The sequence below is a fragment of the Catharus ustulatus genome, chromosome 2, assembly GCF_009819885.2.
Source record: "Catharus ustulatus isolate bCatUst1 chromosome 2, bCatUst1.pri.v2, whole genome shotgun sequence".
NCBI classification, from domain to species: Eukaryota; Metazoa; Chordata; class Aves; order Passeriformes; family Turdidae; genus Catharus; species Catharus ustulatus.
The window spans coordinates 120348334-120376212 of record NC_046222.1 but is presented as its reverse complement, the minus strand read 5'-3'; the positions used below and the strand labels follow the sequence as shown (position 1 = coordinate 120376212).

Below are 27879 nucleotides of genomic sequence, written 5' to 3'. Positions count from 1 at the left end.
TTAAATTGCCAACTAATTTTCCTATCTATTAACCAGCTTGCAAAAGAAGAGCTGTTACCCAAATGATTTCTAGCTGCTAATCCCCAACAAGAAGCAGCACTTCTTTGAACCCTTTTCTGTTTTTTTTTTTTTTTTTTTCCTAAGCACTGTCTAGCAGATTATTTTCTGAAGGGTTTATTATGTGTGGGACAAAATAAGAAAGAGAATTAAGAGATGGTACAAGCTCAGGGGTGAAATGGGGAGCACTTCTACATCTACAGTGTGATGTGTGGTAACAGCTCCTGAGCAGGTAATGGGATGATTCCTATTTCTGGTCTCTGCATGGGGATAAAAACTTTTTCACCTTGTCATAGTTCACTGTGTGACATGCTCCAGCAAGCAGAGTAGAATTACAAGCCCTATTTTAAGTGGGTGCTTTGGGAGAAATCATGAAAGCACAGCAGGAGAAGGTTTTGAGTGGCACATGAATGTTACTGGTGTGGAATGGTTGTGCTCTTTACTGAGGACAAGAGAAAAGGGAGAAGAAAGGGGTGCCCTTGGGTTGAGTTAAAATCCCAGAGGAGGAATGATGGCTGTAGCTTTCATCATGCAAAGAGAGGTCATTGCTAAAAAGGAGTAGGTTTAGATTAGATATCAGAAAAAAATCTTCCTTCAGGAGGGTGGGCAGGGCTGGCACAGGGTGCCCAGAGCAGCTGTGGCTGCCCCTGGATCCCTGGAATGTTCAGTTCCAGGTTGGACATTGGGGCTGGAGCAGCCTGGGACAGTGGGAGGTGTCCCTGCCATGGCAGGGCTGGCACTGGATGGGATTTGAGGTCCTTCCCAGCCCAAACCATTCTGTGATTCTATGAATTCTTACAGAGCCAGCTTCTTTGCACTGCTGCCTTGTGAAGGAAACTACCAATTATCATTAAAGTTTTGACTGAACCCCACAGTAAATGAGATTAAATGAGATTGTTTACTCTATTATGGCCCTATGTGTGCAAATCCTGTTCCTTTTTTTCCCCCCAAATCCCTATGCTTCAGCTGAAGCAGGAGTGAAGAGCCAAACACATTTTTGCAGTCTGTTTTTTTTACAGAATCATGGAATAGTTAAGGCTGGGAAAGACCTCTCAGATCAAGCCCAGTCATCAACCCAGCACCATGTTCACCCATAAACTCTGTTCTCCAGTGCCATATCCACATGTTTTTTAACAATTCCAGGGATGGTGACTTTTCCATTTCACTGGTCAATCTGGTCAAGCATTTCACAACAATTTCTGAGGAAGAAATTTCGCTAATATCCAGCCTAAACCTCCCCTGGTACAGCTTGAAGCCATTCCCTCTCATCCTGTCACTTGTTATCTGGGAGAAAAGATACCAGAAAAGACTGATACCAGCTCACTCAAGTAGTTGTAGAAAGTCAGCCTGTCCAGTAGGGGAACTTTATTGCTTGACCTAAAAGGATTGATCAGACCTGTGAACTTGAAAAAAAAAATAAAGTGTATTTTTCTATGGACTAGTCTTTTAGTGAGGATGAAGAATATCCCTAGTGCAGTGTGGGTGACCCAGAGAATCACATCAAAAGCAACAGGTTTGAAGGCAAGCCCCAGGATTCCACACCTGGAAAAGGCTGTGGATGCTAAATCATGCAGACAGCTGCTTCAAGGAAATCCATTTAGCAATTTCAGCCCGTGGGATTTGTTTTGTATATTTTTTTTGGAAGTTACCAAAACCTCCCAACCTCAAACTAAAACAGAGAAGAGAAACTTTTACAAAGTCTGAGCAGGGTGTGTGTAACCAGAGGCAACTTCTGTCCCAGCTAAGGGATACCAGCAATGTCTATGTAACAAAAAATGAATGATTGCTGCTCTCACTTTCCTTTGGAAATGTGAAGGAAGTCACTTTGTGAATGCATGGTGGATAGCTGCAAATTGTTTTACGCCAGGCAGTTAAATGAGGCATGAATAACAACCAGTCTAGTGTGGATGTCGTCACATTGACATCACCTGCTGTACCAGGCCAGGTGCCTGAACCACACACAGCCAGAGCTTTGCTGAGGGAAAAAAAGGAAAACACATCAATGGGCAATTTCTGTTTTTTCTGATAGCAAAACACAACAATATTTAGCAAGGGAAGGCTTAAAAATATGAAAGATGTAGTGGTAAGTTGAATTATTGAAGCTGTGTAGAATGCAGTAAATGCTGTTTGGTGCTGGTGCTAAATCAAGCACTGGAAAGTTTAAGGGATCCTTGAAGTACTGACAAAATGTTTAACTTCCAGTTGAAAGAAATCATTAGGAGTGGAGATTTTTTTAGTGTCTACCCCTGCAGTGTAGAAAAAATGTAAAATGCATGACCTCCGAGGCTTCTGCTTTCAGTGTTTGTGACCTTCAGTAAAAAAGTTTGGATTTGATTCTTTTTATAACCACAAATTAATGGCATATAGATAGTGTCAGATTCCCTCTGTGAGTTTGTCTGAGGTGGATGATTCTGTCTTGCTTACTGTAAAACAGGGATCTTTATGAGCCTCCTGTTCATAATAACAACACTATTTGCATAGAGGAAATGCAGACAGCAAAAAAATCTCCAGGTGTTTTACTAGGTGCAGATTTCATGTCCCAGAGCTGTGGTTAAGGTGACCTTTGCGGGGAAGAAACAATTTAGTGCATTTGCTCTCTGTGTCTGTTGTGTATGTCTGAAAGTTTTAATGCTAATATTGAATCTAAACCTACTCCCTGGCTGTGGGATCCACTCCCTGTGTGCTGTCCCTGCAGCCCTTGGGAATTGTCTCTCTCCAGGTTTCCTGCAGCTCCTTCAGGCCCTGCAAGGCCACCCTGAGCTCAGCCCAAAGCTTCTCCTGTGCAGGCTGAACAATCCCAGCTGTGCCAGCCTTTCCTCCCAGCAGAGCTGCTCCATCCCTCTGCTCATCCTGGGGCTCCTCTGGGCTCTCTGAGCAGCTCCAGCTCCTCCCTGGGCTGGGGCAGGGCTGGGGCAGGATCCAGGTGAAGCTGCTCCCTGAGCCCAGCATGGAATGGAGCAGGCTCCAGTGGGGACAACATGAAAGTGGCTCTTAGTGAGATGTGGAGGCACTAAAGATAATTCAGACCCAAGGGCAGCCAGGAGAAAAAGGGAACTCAGTAAGTTATACCCACCCCAAAATGAACTGCTGATCACTGGCACTATTGTGAGGACTACAATAAATCAGTGTCTGCCCTGGCTGCCTGCATCTCATTATGCACAAACATGTGGATAGAGAATGTCAGCCTCAATAGCATCTGTCACTGAGCACTGTGTGTCCGAGTGGGCTGCAGCTTGCATGGGCAGCCAGCTTTGTGCTTTCCCTCTTGCCTTGTGGGGGATATCTCTGTTCTTCTGGAAATCTTGATTTGCTCCATGCTGTGGGTAGTAAATTTGCCCTTTCCTTCCATGGTTGTGAATTCTGTGATGATAACATTGTATTTAAGGTGCGGGGGTAAAATATCTTTCGTATGTGTCATATTTAGTGGCTTTTGTTTGCTTTTGGTTGCTTTTTTTTTTTTCCCAAGTCCTCCTCCACGTATGGTGCCATGCATATCACTGAGGCTAAGGCAACACCTACATGTATTTATGCAGCTGATGTATAGTGCCCATTACTCAGGCATCACAGGCTACCTCGGAATGGCTAATTAATTTAAGCCCTGCAGCACCCCTTGGAGGCAAATTTTGTCAGTCCTGATAGATGTACACGTTGTAGCTGCTCTTTGTTGTTTATTTGTTACTACAATCTCTATGCCAGAGAAGTGGGGGAAATGAATAGTTTGTACTTTGTCAGGTAGTTGGAAAAATGTTAGGCTTTTGGTATCATTGAAATGAAGTACGTAGCACACTTTGGATTTTATTGCAGTGCCTCAGAGGTTCTTCTTTTCTTTTAAAGCCTCAGCTCCTGGAGCCAAGTGAACTTGTGGATGTCCTTTGGTTCTTAGATCTTAGGTCTCTGTCTAGCTCATGTGGCTGAAAAATAAATTTTTATGTATTGTCTTTGCTTAATCTAAAATCTGGGATGCAGTGAGGCACTTGGCTAAGGTTGATGGTTTGTTTCTTTTCAGTCTTAAAATTTCTGCAAGATTAGGGCTGGGAATACCAATGACAGAGTGTGCCTGCAGTTCAGAATAGATTCTCAGAAATTACTGGTTGGTTTTGTGTTCTTGTTTAAATTTCAGAGTTTCTCAGCCCCATTCTGTATTAAAAGGGTGAAACAAGGGTAACCATCCCCTCCCTCCTCCTCTGTGAGCAAACCAAAGATGTTTTTAAACATTGACTCACACTTTTTGTCCACCTCAGTCTTATTAGAGAAGGAGTCAGCACATCTTTTTCAAATGCTTCATCCTCCTTTGTGTTTACACTCATTTCTGAGCTCAGCCCTGTTTCTCCACTTCCTTTGTCAACACCAAACTTGTTTCCCTGATTGTTCTCTCTTGCCCTTCCCACATCCCCTTCCCTTTGCAGATCCCAAGCTACATCACATCTTAAGGAGTGATGGGGATTACTCCTTCCCAAAGGGGCTGCTTTGAGCTGGCTTTATAATCTTCGTGTCACACTCCCTCCTACAGGAAAATCCTTAATTCTTTCATATTTTTCTGGGGAGCAGGTATCTTAAACCAATGTGAGACCGTGTTGTCACCAAAGGAGGGAATCACCCTTTTCTGGTATCTACCATACCCATTTGAGTGGCTCTCTGATATGGCAGATTAAAAAAAATTTTTTTTTTTTGGCATCTCTAAGTGAGGAACCTGATCTGATTTGCATCACAGCCCTGTGGCTTTGCCAGGGAGGCCTGGGAAGCATCCAGCCAAGAGCAGGGAAGAGTGTGACCATTGCTTTTGGCGGCAGTAGGGTCTCTGGCTGACTTAAACTTACCATTTAATGGTTCTGTACCTGGTGTAGTTTCCAGATCTCACTGAAAGAAGTGATCCTGCAGTTCCTTCAGCTTTGCCATCGTGCAGCTGTGATGGACCAGCCTGGTTACCTGAGCTGGATGGGGACAGGAGGTGTCCCATTTTATCCACATGGCAATTTCCAGCCTAAATCACCCTCCCTATGAGCCAAACAAGGGGCCCCCTCTCAGGCCACCTTTCAGTCAGGGTGTTAGTAATTCTGCCATCCTCATTTTTAAAGGTGGTAAAGCTGTGGAAGGTCACTGCTGCTCAGGATGAACTGGGCATTGCTCCTGTGATTTCCAATCCATGAGACAACTTTGTGCTTCTGCTTATTTCTGTCCAGACCTGAACTCAGCCCCTACCTTGAAATCTCCCAAGCTCTAAGACAAACAGTGCTTTAAGCAGTCCATAACTCAGCCTGTGCTCTGGACAGGTTGCCAAGACTCATGGCTTGGGCCAAAAGAAATTGGAGATGATCAGGAATTTATCTGCTGTGCAAATGTGGGCTTGGGCCAAAAAGAAATTGGAGATGATCAGGAATTCATCTGCTGTGCAAATGTGGGCTTGGGCCAAAAAGAAATTGGAGATGATCAGGAATTCATCTGCTGTGCAAATGTGGGCTTGGCGGGTTTTCCCCCCTCCAGGAACAGAACTATTTTAAAGTGTTTCAGCATGATCAGCTGTTTTGGATAGGCTACAGCAGCAATCTTTCCCAAAAGTGACACTAAATTTATTTCTCAGGTCAATGCTCACCATGATTTTAAAACTGAAGGCAGTTTAGACAAAAACTGCAGTGATTTTTTTGTTGTTGTTCATTTGTTTAATTGGATATGCAAATCACCTCTCATTTTTTTTCCTTTTTTTTTGGCAGTTAAATATTCTGGTTGACACTGGGAGCAGCAATTTTGCTGTAGCAGGTGTGCCTGATCCTGATGTCACATCCTACTTCAATCCTGAGCTGTAAGTACCTGTTCTGCACCCCTGGTGGAAATTAGGGGGGTTCTTTGGGATTCTGGCCCCTCCATGAATGATAAGGATGACCAGGCAGCTCCTGGGGCTCCTGTGCCATCCCATGGGAGTGAGATGTTGGTTGCCTGGTGGGAATTTTGGCTTTGTCAAACACTGAACAGCCCCAGTGATGGCAGCACAGCTGAGCTCTGAGTGAACATCAGCAGCAATCATTAAAACTGGAGAAAAGAGAAGATGATTACAGGCTAAAAATTGTTTGCAAAACCACACCAATTTCAGCCAATTTCTTACCTGAATAGACTTGCAAGGAATTAAAAGTTTCAATATGCTTTGCCTTTGTTTGAAAACAAAAAATTAAAAGCTGGTAATTGTATCAGTTACTTGACATTTCATCCAGAAGCAAAATTACTTAGTCAAAACCTAATTTGTTGTTTAGTTTGGCCACAGGCCTCAATCAGTCAGTGATCTGGACAGACCCTGATGGATCTGGTTATTTACAAAATACAACTTGGTGGTTCTGGTGTTTGTTATGCACTAAATTTGATGTGTTTAACATAAGTTGACATTAATCACAGCCAAGCTTTGTCTGCCTGAATCACACTTCCTCTTTTTCTTCCTTCCTTTCTGCCTTTCTCTAGTTTCAATTATTTCAGGTAAACCTCTCCAAACTGCAGTGTCTATCTTTAGCTGAAGCATATGGATAAAAATGCTAACAGTGCTGGGAAACTGGAGTATCACCCTTCTCACTACCTCATACGTGTTTTAACAGGGGGTTTTACAGGTTTTTTTCCAATAAGATGTACTGGAAATGGAGGGAAATCTAATATCTGCATGCTGCTTAGTAGAGTAGCCTCACCACCTGTCATATATTTAGATGTTAATGGAGATATTTCACATCATGCTGATATGATACAGGTCTGGAAAATCCAGAATTTGCACTTTATGGCATTTCTGCACTACTGCAGGGTTTCCCATGCCAACCATCCATCCTCTTCCATAGGCAGTGGCTAGAGAAAACTTAATTGCAAGAATTAAAAGCACAAGCATTCTTTCTCCCTTGTCTCTTGGTTGATGTTATTGAGACTGGAAGGACAAGGCCTCACTCATCAGAAACACAGAGCATTAGGAACAGCCACAGCAGGGCTTGTGTGTGGAGAAAGACTGAAATCATGTGAAGGTTGCAGCTTGTGACTGGTGTTCTCAGCACACACTGTGTTTTGAGGACTTTAATATAAGGTAAACAACAAAACCTTGAAGTCCAGGCCCTGAAGAGTTAGTTAAGGGTGCTTTGTTAAATTACTCAAAATCAAGTCATGACAGTCCAGAGCAATTGCAGCAACAGTTTGTGGTTTGGGTTGCACTGATGGAGTCCTGCAGTGTGCTCAGAATACAAACATTAGCATGGGTGCACCATGCTTCTTCCATTTTAAATATTTTAACTACATTTAAATAGATAAATTGGAGGCATCCTGGCCCCAGTGAAATCAGGTAGATATTATAAAAAATCTTGGTTGCAAGAAAGCTCTGTAGGTCCCCTAGCACTCATCCCAAATGAGCTGGGGCTGTCACCAGGGCAGGTGAGCCATGCCTGAGCCCAGCCATGTAAACCTCTGAGCATGGAGAATCCACACTGCATCCAGGCAGATGTTCCAGTGCTGTGCCAGTCTGCTGGGAGGAAATACTTCCTGTTGTCCAACCTGAACCTCAAAAAATGTAACTCCTGGCTGTGACAGTCAGCATGATGTAGATCCCCTGCACATCTGGGTGGGCAGTCTGTCCTTCATGCAGCTGCTTGATGAAGACATTCACAGAACCACAGAATCATTGAGGCTGGGAAAGACCTCCAGGACCTTGGAGTCCAACCTGTCCCCAGCTTGTCCCCAGCACTGAGTGCCACCTCCAGCCCTTCCTTGGACACCTCCAGGGGGATGAGTTCACCACCTCCCTGGGCAGCCTGTTCCAGTGTTTAACAACTCTTTCCATGATGAAATTCCTCCTGGTGTCCACCTGAGCCTCTCCTAGCACAGCTTGATGCTGTGTCCTCTTGTCCTGTTGCTGCTTTGAGAAGAGAGTGAGTCTCACCTGGCTGCACCCTCCTGCCAGGGACTTGTAAGGAGTAAGAAAGTCTCTACTGAGCCTCCTTTTCCCCAGCTGTGGAACAGTTTTTCCTCCACTCACATCCCCTTGTCTCTCTGCTTGTCAGGAGTCAATGGCTCCTTGGGGTGCAGCCTCCACTCCTCAGCCACACCATGGCTGGGTTGTTCAGCCCCACATCCTCAGCTTCCAGTGGGAATGCCTTGGGAGTCATGTCCAAAGCCTGGCTGAAGCCAAAGTGTGCCACAGGCACTGTTCTCCTCAGCTGTGCATCCAGTCTTGGTGTAGAAGGCAGTGAGGTCAGGTGTGATGTGCCTGTGAAATTCCTCCTTGAGTGTCTGTGACTGCGTGACTGTCCTCCACCCGCCCCCCATCCTAGTTTGGAGGACAGGTGTCTGCTGAGAAAGGCAGAAGCTTCTCTTTGAAATGGAGAATGTAAACTCCCTCCCTCCAAATTATTATCATTTTGAAATCAAGGGGCTCTCAGGCAAAGATATGGGAATTAGGAATAACAGTTCTTTACTAGGGAAATTAAAATAGAAATACAGTACTACAAAGAACAAACCCCAAACCCTGACACAGTCAGAGTACAACCTGACACCCGTCAGGCAGGGTGTTGGCAGCAGTCCCATTCCATGGTGGCTGCATCCTCCTGCAGTGACAGATGTGGCTCAGTTGGAGCAGTGCTCCTGTACAAGGTGCAGTTTCCCTCCGGAGCTCCAGTGGGGATGTGGAGAAATCCGGTTTTCCTCTGGAGTCCAGTGGAGAAAGGGGCTCCCTTAGTGTCCCAAAACCTCTGTTTTTATCTTGGGAAGAAATGTTGGGCTCTTCCCCCTGGCTGGAGCAACTCCCAATGGGATGCAGTAATTTTATCAGTGCCACAGTGGGACTCAATGGCCATGAGCAGAAAATGACTGGCTGGAGGAAGGATGGGCTGTGAAAAGATAAAGAACAATGCCCCAGCTGGTTTCAATGGATGCCCATTAGCAGAATATCTCCCAGGGAGATCAGGATCACTGCCCCACCCTCAACAGATGGTGACAGAACAGATACCTTTTATCACACTCTGTATTGTGACCCAAGACAACGTGCTTGGAAACAGATTCCAGGAGGTTTTATTTGGGACTTTTCCTGACTGGAGGTGAAGCCCAGTCACCTCTTCTTCCTTGGGTGCTGCTGCTTGTCTCTTTTTGAGACTGGCCTTAGGATAGACTTTTCCAGCAGTCAGAACACCTTCCCTGGCATTGTGGTTTAAACTCTGATGGCAACTCAGCCCCACACAGCCCTCACTCACTCATTCCCCCACCATAACCCCAAACATTTCCCCCTTCTTCCCCATCTGTGTGTGCTGAGCATGACACCACGGTGTGGGATGTCCCTGGGGTCAGCTGGGGTCAGCTGTCCTGGCTGTGTCCCCTCCCAAATTCTCACCAAGCCTGGCAGTATTGGGGTGGGGGGAGAGGGAGAAAAGGCCTTGGCTCTGTGCAAGAGCTGCTCAACAACAACAAAAACATCTCTACATTTCAGCTCTGTTTTCAGCACAAATCCAGAACACAGCCTGTGCTAGCTGCTGTGAAGAAAATTAACTCCATCCCCAGCCCAAACCATCACACTTGGTTCTCATGATTTTGCAGGGGCATTGATATCACATCAGCTGCATCTGTAAAATTACCCAAGAGTGACCTTTGCCCACGTGCAAATGAGAAAAACAACCTATGTGCACTTTTCTTCCTTCCTGGGAGGAACACTTAACATTAGATAAAGGGGTTTTCTGTCACCTGCTAATCACTCCTGCAGTTTTCCCCTATATTGTCATGGAGTGCTTCCGACATCTTAAACTGCAAGTTGAAGAGAAGGGGAAAGAAAGATTAGTAATTTGTTAAATTAATGTGTTATGAGTTATAGATGTGTGCTTATTAGAATATTCATGTTGTGTTGGAGAGAGTGATGGGTCTTAATTTCCTGGTGCCACACTCTTAGTTTAATTTTATTCAGACGATCAAAATCAGAAATTGAATGCATGATTCTTTTTTGACTGAAATTGAGGGGGGTGCATGGGAAAGGCATTATTTTTGTTTCAAAGGACCCAGAGGGTGTGTTCTTCAGGAAGAGCCCTCCTGGAGCAATTCTAGAACTAACTGGTTAAATGATGTTGTGTATCATTTAATCTGTGTGATACAATCCTCCTGTTTAATTATCTGGCTCTTTCTGTACAAAGCAATTAAGCTGTTAACCATGCACTCCTTCACAACTTGGGCTTTTAAGTGGCTCTGACAAACCTTTGCTGTGACAAGTTCTGAGTTTGCTGTGATAATCATGCTCTGTAAGTCACCACGAGGTTTTGCAAAATGACCTGATTTGTCCTGAACTGAAAAGAAATCACAGTGTTTGTTTTTCATGCTGTTCAAAACAACAAGTAGTTTTGTTGAGCACTCCACTTATGATAAAAGAGCTGCTTAAACAGGCACATAAAGGGATTTTTACACTTGAACCCCAGTGATCAGTGATGGCTCTGCAGCAGTATGTAAATCTGACATGCTCAGTATTCAGGATCAGAATTCAGTTTTACTTCAGTAAATAAATAAAGAGTACTACTGCCTCACCATCTGAAGGTTCAAAAGCAAGCTGCTCAGGAGTTGATCTTTCCAAGAGATAGGGGGGTAAGACAAATACAGGCAATAAACTGAGGTAATACAATAAGTTATATACCATCAAACAAAAGTTAGTGCTGCTTTTGCAGTGAGACCCTGCAAGGTTGTGTGCAGTGTTCAGCTTGTGGTTTGGAATGAATGATAAACTTTTTGTGGAAGCCCTGCAGATTAGATGGGACTTCTTGGTTAGAAATTAATATTTTCTGTTGTATTTTCATGTTTGCTTTGTTTTCAAGTTGTTTGGTGAGGTTGGGGTTACACAGAGATTCCTGCCTGTGCTGGATTTGTTGTTGCCATGCTGAGCTTGCTGCAAAGGGATGGTGACACCAGAAATAAGATTCTGGTTGTGTCTTGTTCTGTTCTGTGTGCTGGTAATGAGGATTAACTCTGCAAGAGAAAATTACCCCATTGCTGGTTTGTTTGAGATCCATTTGAGGTTTGAGGACCAGGTTTCTGGTGGCTGCTTTGGAGAGAAAACGGGAATGGGAAGGAGAGAGAGAAGGGAGAAGGATCTAGGAGCCCTTATTCCTTGCCTCTGGCTAAGATACACTTTGTCCTGCTGAAAGAGATTAATTTCTTCTTTTCTCATCACAGCCAAAACAGCTATTTGTTATTTTTGTTTTAAAACACTCAGCCCATGAATTACAAGAAGTCTCTGGTTTTGACCTCTAAAGTTTTCTTCCTTTGGATCAGTGAGGTGGAAAAGTGAAAAAAACCAGACTGGCTGATCACCTGGATTTGGCAGGAAATGGTTTTGCAGAACAGAATATAATTTACTGCAAGATCCTTCCCACATTACCAATTTTTCTCCTTGAAGGAAGTAATAAAGTCTTCTCTTCAGTATGACATTTGTGAACTTTACAAATGAGATGAGTGTCTTCATATCCATTTCTGCAGGTGGGGAAGCTGAGGCACAAATGTTGAGAAGGGAAAGGTCACCAGCTGTGCTGGAAAATGAATCCAGTCGTGGTGTGTCCTGGTCCACAGCTCAGTCCATCAGGCTCTTCCTGCCTGTGGAAGAAGAGCTGTGTGCTGCTGCTGTTGGAGTCATGCTCTGTTGTGTTTGCAGATTTGCTTTGCTTCATTCTCCCTGCACTCAGTTTTCTCTCTGATGTCAGATGTTCCCTCTTCTGCTGCTCAGCCAGACACTTTCCTACATGAAAAACCCTATATTCTCCCTTTTATATTCTGCCCCCAGTTCCCCTTTGCCACTGATTATTCAGACTCTGTTTTGATTTATAAAATGCACTGGCAGTGTCACAGAGGTGTTCTGAAGACCCTGCCTGAGCAGAGATGTTCCTCTGTGTAAGTGTCACACAAATGCAGTGGAAGTGATCAGATGCAGGTAATAACAGGATCTCTGGAACTCCTGCATTTTGAAATATTATCTCATGTATTTCTTGGATGTTAACCCTTGAAGGGTTGGAGTGTCAAGAACTGCTCAGGGTTAGAGCCTGGCCTCCCTTCCTCAGCTAGGAAGAGTCAGTTGCATGGTCCATGTGGCCAAAATGCTCTCAGGAAAAAGTGCTGGAACTGTGGGACTTGTCCAGGTTGTCATCTGAAGGTTGTTCCTCATAATAATGAAAGTCACCCCAAATTCATGCTGGTGAGCTCAGGCACAGGGGCTGTGAAGCCATTTCATGTGGCTGTTAGATTAAAGCTGGATTGACAACAGTATCAGCACCTGATAAACCCTTGCACTTTCTATTGTCCTACACACATGTAAAGATGCTGTTATAAATTTATTTTATGCTCTTTTTTCCTCCCCTTAATTTACCTTCCAATAAGCTGTGAAAAGTCTTTTGAGATGAGCTGAGTGTGGTCATGTGTCTCTCCAAAAGGAGAAGCTGTGTGCCAAGAAGGGGATCCAAAATAAATTATGATGGATCTAGAACTTTTGTAGCTCTTCAGTAGAGATGTGGGTGGGATATGATTACAATGCTTATGGATTACAGGTCTTTAAAATGAAAAATCTATAGAAGCTTTTACTAATGTTTTTATTAAGCCTTTTAAACAGGATTCAGTTCCTTCCTTTGTTTGTCATATTTAACTGCTCCTTTGCCTTTGCTTCCCTGGCCTAGAAAAAATTAGTTCCTTTCCTCCTCCAAGTCAGTGAATCATTTGTTAATAATATCAAATTCTGCTTACTTCCTCACAGATAGGCCAAACTGCAGGTTTAGGAAACCTCTGTCTTATGCTGATATTCAAAATAATATTCCAATTTACCCAAAATGGGTATTTTAGGATTATTAATGAGCTATTAGTCTACAGCTATTCACTTAGCTTGGCATTTCAATTTTAGATTTATAGAATACAGCAGCTTTACATTTTCTAGTGCCATTTAATACATTCCTTCTCCAGTTAAGTGTTGCTCCTATGGACCAGTCTGAGTCAGGGACACTGCACTAGGTGACATAATACCTTAGATTTATTTTTTTTTTAAAAACACATTGTAAAACTTTGAGATACGGATAGCTTCTGGATAAAAATGGGGCTTTGAGTTTTGGGTTTTCTTAATTTCTGCTTTTTCCTGTTTCTACAAGCAGTATGGATTTGTATTTTGCATACTTGATTTGCTTTTTTTTTTTTTTCCCTCTCTGGGCAAAACTGAGTTTGAATACATTCTGTTGTCTTGCACTGTAAATGAACAGCCTGTGCATCAGTGTGTCCTTTGCTTTTAAAGGTCAAGCACGTACAGATCTCAGGGGATTGAGGTCACAGTGAAGTACAGCCAAGGCAGCTGGACTGGAGTGCTGGGCACAGATGTCATCACCATGCCCAAAGGGCTCTATGGCAGCTACACCATCAACATTGCCACCATCCTCGAGTCAGAGAACTTCTTCCTGCCAGGGGTGAAGTGGCATGGGATCCTTGGTCTTGCCTACGATGCCTTAGCCAAGGTAAACCATCCCTTCCCACTGACTGTCCTGGACAATGCATAGAAATCTGCTAAAATAAAGGCAGCTGATGGTCTGTCAGTGTCAGACTCCACCCTTCCAGCCACTCTTTCCTTCTGTCTTTGCTGGGTTGTGATGGTACCACAGCCCCCTGTGAGGATTTTGGCTTTTCTGGTGATGGAAATGCTGATTTTAGCATTTACAGAGCTTGTAGTACCAGAGTGTGGTTGTGGGATGTGTGTGGAGGGAGGTATTAGAGCTCTGATGATATTTCTCAAAACTGGTCCAAGGCAAAGCCCTCAGCAGTTCATTCTAGGACATTTTCTGTTCATCAGCTTGAGGTGGATGGGTAATGTCAGAACAAACATTAGCTACAGTATTTCCAGGAACATAGAAACAAGCACATCCTGCTCCTGGATGCAGGAAATTCAGGCAGAAGATTTAATTAAAACCTGAAAATCATAGGCCAAAATGTATAACCTCAAAAATCTAAAATTGAAAAAGGGATTGGAAAAATATGAAGTTGTAATTTTCAACCAAAAGTGAGTTCTACCCAGACAGAGCAAATAATTCAGCACTGCCTGATGAGTCTGCTGTAGTCCAGATTTGTGTGAGTTGTTTTTATGGATTTCATGGACTGTCAGCAGAGAAAGAAGTGAGAGAAGAAAGAAGAGAAGAGAGAAGGAAAAAAAAAATTCATGTTAAAGCTTCTTAAAGCAAAAGATTTGAAAAAAATCACAGAAATTATTTTCTCTGACCTTTTGGTCGTGAGAGAGAAGAGAAGAGAAGAGAAGAGAAGAGAAGAGAAGAGAAGAGAAGAGAAGAGAAGAGAAGAGAAGAGAAGAGAAGAGAAGAGAAGAGAAGAGAAGAGAAGAGAAGAGAAGAGAAGAGAAGAGAAGAGAAGAGAAGAGAAGAGAAGGAAGAGAAGAGAAAATCAGGGCCACTGAACTCAAAGTTTGTTACAATTCAATAATGTTGAAAAACTGAAAATCCTGACTTTAAAATTCTGCTTTTTAACTAAGGAAGTTTGGATGCTTGGGTTTGGAAACTGCAATTGAAAATTACTCCTGTGTTTTAGGGATTTGGTGGCAGCAGCACTGACAGTGGTCAAGAGCAAAAACATTTTTAAAAACATCAGAAACAGAAAAATGACAGATATTGGGGTTTTAATGACTTATTATGCCTAGAACTTTCGTCAGCTGCTTGTCAGAAATTCAATTTACTCGTGAAAAGTGGTCTTGTTTGAATGATTTGCTGATTTCTGTGAAGAAACTTTCTAACGAACCCTCCAATTCTTGTTTTTGTTTGTTTTGCTTTTCAACACCTTCAAGCCTTCGAGTTCTGTGGAGACATTCTTTGATTCCCTCGTGAGGCAGGCCAAGATCCCCAACATTTTCTCCCTGCAGATGTGTGGTGCTGGACTCCCTGTTTCTGGAAGTGGTACCAACGGAGGTAGTCTTGTGGGTATCTGTCAATAGGAGAGGGAAGATGTATCTTTGTTCATCTCTCTCCCTCTTTTCTCTGACTCTTCTGCCAAATTTAGTGTTTAAAGATATTTTCATATTTTAAATATGTTTTTTTGAAAGAAAAGCTAAGCCCTCTAGGCAAAATTTGAGTGTTATTTATTTTTATTCTCAATTCTTTTTTTTTTTCTCTCTCAAGTTTGAGTAAACTTTTCATCTTTTAACAAAGGAAAACATGAATGTTGTGGTGTTTCCTCAGGGCAGATTCTGCTATATTTCTCAAACTGAGCTGTCCCTTATTCAGCTGATAAATTTTTTCAATCTCATCAAAATGCTACAGTATTTTTTTTTTACATGATGTGAAAAGGGGGAGAGCAATCAAGGGGCTTTTCTTTTTTTTGTTGTCAACAACATAATAAAGGGAAAAATCTGTAGATCAGATCTCCTGCTTGCTGTTCCTCTGGGAAGTTCTTTCCATCATCTTCAGTGGATCCATGAATTGGCACATTATATATCTGGAATTGGGAGATGGAATGACTGTTCCCAAATGATGCTGAAATAAACATCTCAGCACAGGATGATCACAAATACTTATTTTGAAGTTAGTCCACATATTGTAAATGTTGTTCTTATAACTGAAGACCAAGAGAGAACTTCCTTAGGTTTAGTTCAGAGTCAGAGTCTCCACAAATGCTCCCAGCCATCCTCAGCCTGGATTTTGATGGAAGCTAACAGTGATAGCAGTGACAGGGTGGGATTCCATTTCAGATGTGTGTAAGAAAAAATGAAATCTTCTTGGACAATACTGAAGCTTTTCTGATTTGAAAAAGCAAATTTTTCACCTGTAATTTATTCTTCTGTCCCATATTTCTGCATAGCCTAGATTTAACCACTGAAGATACTGTTTTAATTTTAAAGAGTGGAGTTTTCATAATAGAATCAGTGTGAGGTTGTAGGTGAAAATGCTGATAATCTGGCCTAGTGTGGGAATTCTGTTTGAAGCACAATCTGTTTAATGCCTAGCATTGTTTCACACTGCTCTATTATTGACAGAGAACCTGACAGTAACATCCTAACAAATGAAACTAAATTAAAACTTTGATGCCCCTGAGTATGACAATTAAATACCCCCCTTCTTTGGGTGCACCTGCCCCAAAACCCAACGTGTGGGATTTGAAAGTGTGTGACTTCTTTTCTCCTTTCCCTTAGGTGCTGGGTGGAATTGAGCCCAGCCTGTACACAGGGGACATCTGGTACACACCCATCAAGGAGGAGTGGTACTACCAGGTGGAAATCCTCAAACTGGAGGTGGGGGGACAGAACCTGGAGCTGGACTGCAGAGAGGTACTGGCCCTTCTGTGCTCCTGTCTCTGTGAAATCCAGCTTTGGCTGAGGGGAAAAAAAACCCAAACTGCTCAGTTTTGTCTTGGCACGCACTGCAATCTCCTGAATTAAAGCAATTCTGGTCAAAGCAAGGAAATGGGAGATTTTGGATTGACCCCTGTAGAGCTGGCTGAGCTCACAACTCATGGTGGCAGAGGACAGGTGTCACCCTGGGTTGCTTCCTCAAGTTCTCATCCTAGGCTTCCTTTTTCATTTTATGTTTTTGCAATCAGCTTTTGCTCTCTTTTGGTTGGCAGTTATTATTCCTGATGGATAAGCTTTCTGTTTCTATTAGGAATAATGTTCTGCTGAATCTGGATCAGTCTAATGAGACTGTGCTGCTGCAATTTTTATTCCAAAGCCATTTATTTTTTCTTCTTTTTTTTTATGGAGGATATATGTGTATGTGTGTGCTTTATCTCTTTCTTACTCCTATTCATGTTTTGATTTTAGTTCTATATTTTTTATGCCCCAATTTCTTTAGACATCCTAATTTCATTTTACTCTCATGCTCTTAGTTGGAGATCAATGGGATGTGATAAGTTTAGTATGGTTCACATAAATTAAGTGGAATTCATGATTACCATATTACATGTGCATAAATATTATATTTCCATGCAAAATATTGAAATCATATTGCCATATCAATAATTTAAAATGAATTGCAGCATCTTTCATCTCAATAAGCAGAACAAGGTCTGTTTAAATGCTTCTATTGTGCTGTTAGGAATGCAAAACCACTTGTACTTTAAAGTAAATGTTTGCTTTTCTTTCTTGCCTTAAGAAACAGTCAACATGTTTTTGAAGGGGAGCCCTTCACTGGTTTAATACATGCTGTTGCCAGAAAACAACTCACTGAAAAATTCAGTGGTGTGTCAGGAAAGTTTCCTGTAATTGTTGCTCTTTTCTGAGCCAGGGCTTGCTTTCAGTGGTGCAGAAGGATCAAGCCTTCCTGGATCAAAGGAGACCTTCCCACAGAAATTCAGAGGAAGAGCAGTAGAGCAGGAGCAGCACAATTAAAGTTTGGCTGCTTAGGAGCTCGCAGAGGATGCGTGATTCACTCTGGGATGAGGAGCTGTGTGCCCTCTCTCCTCTCTGTTGTTTTCTGGGAAATGGAACATTTTCTCACAGCCCTCACCAGGGACTGCTCCTTCCCTTGCCAGGGAAAAGTTGTCCCCTTGCTTCAATGCTGGGAATGTGTCCAGAGCTGCAGCCCAGCTGTGGCCCTGAGCCTGGCAGCAGGGCTGGGAGAAATCCTGAGCTGCCAGCAGAGCACTTTGCACTGGTAAATATTAACCAGGACATCCAGGAAAGCAATCCCACTACTCCCAGATATTTAGTTTTCATCAATGGTCAACCCTTTTAACTTTTTATTTTGTTTTTTTTTCCAAGGGTGGCATTCCAGGATGCCAGTGATTGTGTATTTTGTGGTTCAAATCTCTTAAAATGGGCTCCAAATTGCCTTGGCATTTCTTTCCACTCTTCAGAAGTATTTCCAAGTGTGTAATAAATGGTTTCCTGTTTGCTTTTCTGTCAGCTCTCTATGGCAGCCCCATAGCAGCTCTTCCAAAAAAAATGTGGAAATAACTGTCAGAGTTACTTTTTCTTACTTTTTTTGGTGGGTTTTATTTTTGTCACTGCATCTGAAGGGACTCCATGTGACTTGATAACATCCAAACCAGTGTATTTTAAATTCACTTGCTGTTTGACCTCTTCCTAAGTAGCTTAGGCTGTATATCATCCTGTGTCTTATGATTATGCCATAAAAATGTCACAGTTCAGTTATATTAATCCTGCTGCCTAAACTGACAGCAAAAGTAGTTAATGCAAATAGCTGCCACTGCTACTTGCCTTTTTTTTTTCCCATAGTTAATCATAGTTTTTAAGGAGTTCATGAAAAAAGGTTTGCAGTCTAAAAAGTTTATACCTCATTTACCGTATCTGAAGTTTGCTGAAATCTCTTAATTTTAGGGTTGAACTTTTAGCAATAAGAAAGCTGTTTTCTGTGGGTGTTTTTTTGGGATTTTAAAGTAACAAGACTGAAACTTCAAGTTTCTTTGTACTTTTTTTTTTGTGTTTTAGGGGTTTTCAGCAGTCAAGGGATAAAGATGTGACATTTGTACTCTTGAGCCTGTACAGACATGTAATAAAACCTAATTTTTTCTGGCTGTTCTTACATTAGATATGCCAGCCATTAAACCAGGCTTCTGTGTTTAAACTAGAGTCTTTCCCATGCTAGCAGAGACCTTGATTCAGCTGCATCAGGGTGTTTAACACCTCTCTACTGAATATTAAATTGCTTTTTCCCCCTCTGAGAGGGGCCAGACTTCACTTTTTTCCAGCAGCATGGCCATTTGCACCAGCTGTGGTGACACAGTAATTTCCTGACCGGTGCAGATAAACCCACTCTTGTCTCTAGGCTGATGGTATCTTGCTTTTTTTTTTTTTTTTTCTCTCAGATTTCACTGGAATTGAAGCTGTCAGCTGGAGAGAGCTGCTGACAAGTATGACATGCAGTTCAGGGAAGGCAGCTGCCAAAAAGGAGCAGCTTTGTTCTGGTTAGGAGACAGTGGGATCTGCATTACAGTAACTACACAGTACAACTTCTCTCTTTTTTTTTTTCTCTTTTTCTCCCCAGTACAATGCTGATAAAGCCATAGTAGACAGTGGAACCACTCTCCTTCGACTGCCAGAGAAAGTCTTCAGTGCTGTGGTGCAGGCAATAGCTCGCACATCCCTGGTAAGAAAATGCCATGGAACCTGCTCAGAAATGTGGAACTCCTGTTAAAGGATCACAGGGTCTTTGAAAGGAGTGTCATCTCTGCTGCCTGCCTTGCAAGCCGTGGGTTTTGCACCTGAGGGGAGCTGAACCTTCCCTGGTCTAGCCCTGTTAATAAGGGAGAAATGACTGATGGCCTTTGATGGAAAGGAAGAGGTGAAAAAAAAAAGGGAGGAGGGAAAAGAGGGGGGCCACAAGTGCAGACAAGAGGTGTGTGTATGGAAATGCATCAGAAATAGGGCAGAGATGGAGTGTTTTATTCTGAGCATTGCAGAAACACGGACATAATCCCTGTTGCTCTGATTCAAAGCATTAAGAGTGCAAAAATCAGTCTTTTCATTCAAAACAGAGTGTTCATAAAGTAGGAGAACCTGCTGCTGCAAGCAGTTCCTTTCCAAGTATAATTCTCAGAGCTGTCTAGAATAAATGCCATTCATTAGGATTATTCATATCAATAAAGCTGCTTTTGACCTTCATTATTGAATTATTTATGTTCAAAAGCATCTTTCTTTGGGAACAGAGTGGGCTTTAGAAGTAGGGCATGGGGATGGTGGAGCTCTCTGTGTGTGGAGTGGCTGAAGCAGCATTTTCTGCTTAATAAAAACTATTCATAAATTTTTGTTCAATACAAGGAACAGCACCAAGAAGGTTAAAGAGGAAGAATAAACACCAGCTATTTCAGTGTGAACAAACTTGGTATTTTTGTCATGGGCTCACAATCAGACTGTGGTTGTTGATGCAAATCACAGGACATACAGCAAGCAGCTGCCCCAAAGACAGAGTGTTTGCCTGTGTGCTGATAATTCAAGATTGAGATCCTTTTTCCTGCTTGATTGAGAGCAGAGATTTGGCATGAAGTGTTCTTCACAGCCTGCAGATGTCCAGTATCTGAAATAAATGTACCAGTTACGGGTTCTTCTCTTTGCACAGCACTTAAGTGTTGGCTGGAACAATTTCAGTCCATGGGGGGAGAACTGAAAGGAGCCACAAGAGCTCTTGTGAGGTCACCCTGTGGATAAGGAATCCTCCTGGGCAGTGGGTCACTGTGCTCCACACCCCCCTCTGATGTTGGTCAGGATATTTGAGCTGGGGCCTCCACCTGACGAGGAAACAGTGGACAGATCAATAAGGAATTAGAGGGGAACCATTCACTCTGCTTAACGGTGGTTTTTTTTTTCCTGTTCCTATTAAAAATGCATAAAGTAGCATTTTTTTCTGAAATCTTTTTAATCTCAAGGACCTTCCTGCTGTACCCCTTTCCCCCCACACACCCCAGAATTTACTTTGACAGCTCTAAACAAAGGAGAGAATAAACTAAATAAGAAAGTAGTTACAGGTTGCAAGGATGGGATTCCAGCTGTGTAGGAGCAATGTCAGGAAAATGGGTATTTTCAGCAATTGCACTGCAGCCCTGTGCTTCTGGCAGGAGATGTACCACTGAAAAAGAATCATCTGCTGTAGTCAGACACACTTTGCTGACCACAGGTGAGCCAGGGTAACAAGTTCCTGCTCTCATAGCTTGTTATGAGCACCCCAGCCAGGTGTTATTTCCCTCTCAGATGTGCTGGGATAACTGTGTGTGCCACATTCCTTTACTCAGCTCAGTTTAAAAGCAAGGCTGTGAGCTCTGCGCTCTTCATGGGTGCAGATGGTTTTTTAAAGCTGAACTATTTGGCTGAAGTCTCTCAGGGAGCAGCTGTTGTGATGCAGTTTGGTGTGGAAGGATGGTGATTTTGGCAGATGGGCAGAGATGAGCCAGGGATGGGAGGCACCTACCTGAGCTGAAGTCAGGACAGCAGTAATACAACGTTAAATTAAAAAGCTGAATGAAGAAAGGCTCAGATGATCCTAAAATCTTTCTTTTAATAGCCTTTTGGGTATTGTGCTCTCACATCTCCCACATGCATCGCTGCAGAAGGAAGGGAAAGAAATGCAGTGCATTGAGCAATCTTTCTGGGAAATTAAAGCAGGCACTTAAACCAGAGCTTTATAGGCTTGGCCTGACCTGCCTGGGTGGCATCTTGCAGTTTTTCTCAGATTTGCTTTCCAAGAGCAGGTTTGTTTCTCAGCAGGTTTCTCAGCAGGTTTGTCCTGGGACTCAGCAGTGAGGGAGGAGTGTTCTGCCCCGTGCCAGGATGAATTTCAGCATGAACTGAGAGACTAAAGGGCTCTTTGGGGTGGAAATCTCCTTGCTCACATGAGCAGGGCACTTGGCAGTGTGAAGGAATCTGTGCAGCCCTAACAAACACTTCACTGGGGTGTGCCTGTCACCTGTGAAATGCCATATTGTAATGAACGAGCTGATGCTTACAGAATAATCGATATCACAGAAAAACACAAATGAGGAGGGTGCAGAGGCTGGGTTCCATCTTCTCCCTTCACCCAGATGGGAGACTTTGGCTGTCAAACTCCTCCCTGGACTGCTGCTTTGAGGGGGAACAAGAACCAGCCAAAATAATGCAATGAAATGAGGAAGAGTTTTGCTGAGATGTGGCAACAGGTCAGCTTCAGGGAACATTGAGCAAGATGTTTGTCTTAGCCAAACAAGCTCTGAAGGGGTTTGCTTTTTGCTTTGTCATTTCCATGGATGTATTACAAAGTACTGTTAATCTGTTTTATTTCAAAAGCATGTCAGGTTGTACTGGTAGGGAGACAGAAGAGACAGAGGGATGTGTTTCTTTCCATTACAGCAAACCTTGATTCCCTTAGATGCCAGGAGATTTCTGGCTTAGCCCTTGGTTTCAAAACTCTGAAGCTGAGTAAGAAGCTGTAGGTGCACGAGGAAGGGAGGTGACCTCATTATCTTATTACACATTCACATGGTTTGTATTTTGGTTTGTGCTTTTTATAAAATGTGAAATGCTGCTTCAAAACATTGGTGTTTGGTCAGAGAGGAGGGAGGGAGGCAGTAAAACCCCATTGTGGAAGTGATTGCTCAGGGAGGCCATGTGTTCCTACAGCAGAGGAAATAATGAGAAAAAAATGGGGAGGGAAAGGAAAACAAAACTTGCTTTTATGTCTTCCCCTTCTCCAGGTCATGATGGGTCACCACACACCTCAGTTTGGGCATTGGGGTTTTGGTTTTTGTTTTGGTCCTTGAAGAAGCAGCTCAGATTTGTGTCCTTTAATTTCTCCATGGATCCATGGTAGTGATCATTCACAAAAACCTATCAAACATCTGCTGTCTGTAAATATAATTTTGTGTGGTTGTTTTGTTTTACAGATACAAGAATTCTCTTCTGGTTTCTGGACTGGTTCACAGCTTGCCTGCTGGGATAGAACTGAAAAGCCCTGGTCCTTGTTTCCCAAAATCTCCATTTACCTGAGGGATGAAAACTCCAGTAGGTCGTTTCGGATCTCTATCCTACCACAGGTCTCAACCTTCTTTGTTTATTCATCTGTGCATTTATTTTTACTATTATAAAGCACATCCTCTTAAAAATAGGAGCTATTTTTAGCAGTAATGGGGAGCTATTGCATGCAAGGGAAACCTTCTTAAATCAAATTCTAAAAATCAGTTTTTAAATAGGGAAAATAACAAATTTGTCAAACCTAAAAGCAAAAAAGAAAAGCACAAAGCACAGTTTCCCTCTCAGTGCAGTCCATCTAGTTGGGAGTTTTTTGGTTTTTTTTCAATTTGTCAGGAAAAACAGGCAAGCTTTTGTTTTGTTTTCATGAGCTTTGGCCACATCAGATGTCAATACAGAATGTCTCTGCTCACTTTGATCTTCTCGTCTTGGGAGGGGAATTGATTTGTGTCTCGTGGCATTTTGAGTTGCAGCACTTCTTCTGAATATGAAAATCTTGCCTGTGACCCTTTGTGAGCTCTTCACCAGTTTCTGCAACTCGCCTGGTTTATCTTTTATTAATATTCCATCCATTCCATTATATTTAGAATATAATGTGCCACTTCTGTTTTTCTTCTCTGCCTTCTCCTGCCAGTATAAGTTGCAGGTATCCTCTCACATTGCTAATACATTCTTTTACCTCAAGGGACAGGCAGGAGCAAAGGAAAGAATGAAGCTATTAAGTACATTTTAACTTGAAATATAGTAAAGCCTTATGATAAGCTTTTTCTGTATTGATCATGTAGCTTGGCAATCATTCATCTTCCCTGAGGAGACAGGGGGGGAAATGTGACTTGAATTTATAAAATATAGAACCTTGAAGCTGACACTGAATCAACTCCATCCTGATAATTCTTTTAATAACTAAATTATTCTCTAATTTGAGTTCATCTCCCAGGTTCTTCCTGAGCCATCTTTCCCTTATGGAAAATGTGGTAAAAAGTGAGAATCTCAAGAATTTGCTGTTGACCTGCATGTAGTGACTGACTGTGTTTAAATTTATTTTAGGATCTTTACCTCTTACCTACCTGCTAGCTTTGACCAGTTTTACATCCTGTTCAAAAATCTGTTTGCCCCATCCATCCTCTATTTCCAATGGAATTTGCATGCCTGAACTATAAAAATGAAAAAGTCTAAACTTTTCCGTTTCAGCTGCTGTGAGGTGTTGCTTTTTGTGCTCTGGCTTCCATTTTTTTAATTTTTTTTTTTTTTATTTTCTTTTTAACAGCTTTATATTCAACCCATCCTTGTGATAGGAGATAATTTGCAGTGCTACAGATTTGGCATCTCCTCCTCCACAAACGCTCTGGTCATTGGTGCTACAGTCATGGAAGGATTTTATGTCATCTTTGACAGAGCCCAGAGGAGAGTGGGCTTTGCAGTGAGTCCCTGTGCAGGTAAGAGAAAAATTCCCCAGGATTTGGGAGTGAGGAAACTCAGAGAAACACCTTTGCCACTTATTTGTTTCAGGGTTACTCCCACAGTGTCGAGGGTGTATTCTAAAGAAATTCCAAGATATTCACATTTCAAAGGAAGGAAAAAAAAATGGAAATTAAAACTGTGTTGCAACATCTTTTGGCATGAAGTGAATCAGCCTCAGCTCTGGGTATCTGTGCTGGGTTCTTCCCTCTCACATAAATTATCTTTCTGGGACATCTGTGTGTGTGCAGTTTCCCCAACAGATGAGTCCCTGTTTTCAATGCAGCTTCATTTTTGGGTTGGTTCCTGCTCAGGGTTGTAGATAAATGAATTCTTAACCAACTCTTGCAGTGTGCAGTGAAGTGCCTTACTCACACTTCTCTCTTCATGCAAATTGAGCCTGTTCAGCCCCTCAGAAATTCGTAAAGAGCTGAGGTGAAAATGGACTCACATTAAAATTAGTGTTTGTGTTAATTCTAAATAATTACTTTGCTCATTGTAAGCAGAAAGCCACTAATTTATTAACTGGCTGCCGAGGAGATGTGGAAAAGCTCATAATTTTTGGCTGGTTAACTTTCATGATTTCTCTTTTCTCACTAAAACCCAAAAGTTCTGGGGTTCAGACCTTGTTGTTCAGACCTTGCTTTGACATCACAAGAACCTCCAAGAGGGAGAGGAGGGGAAGGATGTGCACCCATATTCAGGTCTCTGTCCCAAACAGGAATGATCCATGCCCTGAAAAACATTGTCTCACCTGAGGTTTGCATGAGAAAAGCACTGGAACTGGCAGTGCTTCTTTAGGGTAAAGTTTGTTAGGACCGGAGTGCTTAATGCAATCATTGAGGGGAAAAACAGAGATACTGGCTGGCTGAGTTGTACCTCTAGGGCAGTTTTAAAGCTTTATTTTTATTTTTTTAATCTCTCAGTTGTTAACAAGCTCAGACTCGTCAGCTTTGAGCTCGCTCCCAGAGAAAATCTGGATATTGATATGAATTGCTTTATGGACACTTCTGTGAGGTGCCATGCAGTGATGAAAGAGAGGATTTGAATGCATCTGGCAGGAGAGTGAACCTGGGCAAACACTGCAGGCCAGGTTTTCCTGCCTTTCATTCTTGCTGCTGCAGCTGGAGCAAGTGTGGAGCTGCCTCGTGTCCCTGTCCTGCTGCAGCCACCAGAGGAGGGAGGAGGGGACATCTGGCAGAACACACTGACCACCTGTGGTCAGCAGGGGACACCAGGCAGCTGCTGTGCATTACAGCTGCTTTGTTGAGAAAAGGGAGCCACAATAACAACAGCTTGGTCTTAATATTGCTCCCTGCCAGTACAGCTTGACCTCCTCATGTAGTTCTGCCAGTGAGGAAGGGCTGAGCTTGCTGAATAGAGCTGCCACTGGAATTTCCATGAGCTTGGACATGTGATTACACCTCCAAGACTTTACACCCTTGTGTCCTTGTCCGTGTTTTCTGCTCATGTCTAACCCAACCTCACAGAACTGAGGAATCAGACAAGATGCACAGAGTTGCCACTTCCACAGGGCAGATGACATTTCTCTGGATTGTGATTGAGTTTCACTTCTCAGCTCGTGGTTTCCATATTTACTTTCATCAGAGCCATGGCTGTGAGTGGTGAGCATCAGTGCAGGGTGCCTGACTGGCTCCCCTTGCTCTCCCTAGCAGCTACATTAATGGCATTTATTTGGAGCCTTCTAGTCACTCGTGGGTGTAAATTAAACTGAATTACTGGTGGCTCAAATCTTCAGAAACAGAGGAATGTTAAAGACCATTTGTAACAGTGTGGTGTTTTGCACCACTTACTTAGTGGCTTGTCTCAGGTTTCTTCTGTTTTCACTCAGAGCCAGGATTAAAAAACATGAAGGAGACAAATTTTCTTGTGTTTGGGCTTGGTTGTTTATCAAATCTTATAAACAATACAGAAAATTCTGCAACACTGCTAGCTACCAGCTAAAAGTGAGCAAAATGGAGGTGAACCTAGCTAGCTACAAGGTCTCTTAAAGCTAAACAGTCTAATAGAGAAACAACACCTATATTATTTATACTTTTGACCCAATAACCAAACTCCTGTGATCCTCAGTGCAGCACTGACTGTCCAACCAAAAACTACTGCCTGAAACCATGAAGAAGACAGGAGTCAACACCCAAATTCCTCCATCTTGTCCCATACCTATTACTGTATTATAAAAACCTCAAATTTCAAACCATTCACCATATGAAATCACACACTTCTATTTAACTACACACCCATGACTTTAACTCCATCACTCAAATTTGGAGCCTTCTCCAAGGCCTCAGGTCACAGCAGTGTTCTCCAGGGGGTCAGTGCCAGAAAGCACAGAAAACTCAAAATTCCCAGGGTTCTGGGTTCCAACAACCATTCAGTGTGGCATTGCAATGACCTTTGCTTTCTTACTGTGAACATTAAATTAATTCCATGTTTTTGTAAGATGTTAGAGCTGTACGTGATAAATACAAAAATTATGGAACAGGACTAAAAACCTTAATTTCATTGAACTTCCAGGTTACTTTTCAGACTTGGCTAGAGATGAGAACTGGCTTATCCCACGTTATTCCTTAGTCCATTTTCATTCTCCAGGATGTACCAAAAATGAGGAAAGTTAGATGGCTGCAGGAGGCTATTCCATTGTAGCAGGAAATCTGCCTTTTCCTCATTACATGAAACCCTTTAAGACTTATTCAGAACCAATAATTTTGAGTTGCCTGTTGATAACATAATGTTTACAGGATGACTAGGACAGGATTTTGGCTCAGGTCCCTTCTTGAGAAAGGATGTTCAGATCAACAAGTTGGTTTTAGTGAAGCAACCTGGAAATGTTCAAGGCCAGGCTGGATGGGGATTTGAAGAACCTGGTCTAATGGAAAGTCCCTGCCCATGGTAGGGGGTTTAAACTAGATAATCTTTATGATCCCTTTCCAAACAAAGAAAAAAATAAGGAAAAAAAATAGCCCTGTGGGAGAAAAAATTGGTTTTGGTAAGCCCTAAACTGCAAGCAAGCTGAGGTAAGTGAAAATGAAATTACAGTAATTTCACGATTATAAGCCGCACCATTTTGACTAAAATTTTGATCCAAACCCAAAGTGCGACTTATAATCAGGTGTGGCTTATATATGGACAAAGAACAAAAAGTTGCTGTTTTAGTTTGAAGGACAGGTGTCTGCTGAGAAAGGCAGGAGCTTCTCTTTGAAATGGAGAATGTAAAGCCCCTCCCTCCAAATTATTAGAATTTTGAAATCAAGGGGCTCTCAGGCAAAGATATGGGAATTAGGAATAACAGTTCTTTACTAGGGAAATTAAAATAGAAATACAGCACTACAAAGAAACAAACCCCAAACCCTGACACAGTCAGAGTACAACCTGACACCCGTCAGGCAGGGTGTTGGCAGCAGTCCCATTCCATGGTGGCTGCATCCTCCTGCAGTGACAGATGTGGCTCAGTTGGAGCAGTGCTCCTGTACAAGGTGCAGTTTCCCTCCGGAGCTCCAGTGGTGATGTGGAGAAATCCGGTTTTCCTCTGGAGTCCAGTGGAGAAAGGGGCTCCCTTAGTGTCCCAAAACCTCTGTTTTTATCTTGGTAAGAAATGTTGGGCTCTTCCCCCAGGCTGGAGCAACTCCCAATGGGATGCAGTAATTTTATCAGTCCCACAGTGGGACTCAATGGCCATGAGCAGAAAATGACTGGCTGGAGGAAGGATGGGTTGTGAAAAGATAAAGAACAATGCCCTGCCTGGTTTCAGTGGATGGCCCATTAGCAGAATATCTCCCACGGGGATCAGGATCACTGCCCCCACCCTCAACAGATGGTGATAGAACAGATACCTTTTATCACACTCTGTATTGTAACATGCGGTTTATAATCAGGTGCGGCTTATAATCATGAAATTACTGTACATAACAAAGAGCAGCATTCAGGAAGGTTGGACATGAGGAGTTTTTTCTTCACCAGATGGC

At 42.6% G+C, this 27879-nt stretch overlaps 1 protein-coding gene across 1 annotated transcript in view; it reads left to right on the top strand.

Moving 5' to 3' along the window:
- BACE2 (beta-secretase 2) overlaps positions 1-27879 on the top strand; it is a 52390-nt gene that overhangs the window by 15894 nt on the left and 8617 nt on the right. The window contains exons 2-8 of the mRNA XM_033052156.2: positions 5766-5854; positions 13292-13508; positions 14837-14965; positions 16178-16312; positions 18990-19091; positions 22354-22503; positions 23706-23874. Of these exons, the coding sequence (XP_032908047.1) occupies positions 5766-5854; positions 13292-13508; positions 14837-14965; positions 16178-16312; positions 18990-19091; positions 22354-22503; positions 23706-23874 (991 nt within the window). The remainder of the gene's footprint in view (positions 1-5765; positions 5855-13291; positions 13509-14836; positions 14966-16177; positions 16313-18989; positions 19092-22353; positions 22504-23705; positions 23875-27879) is intronic.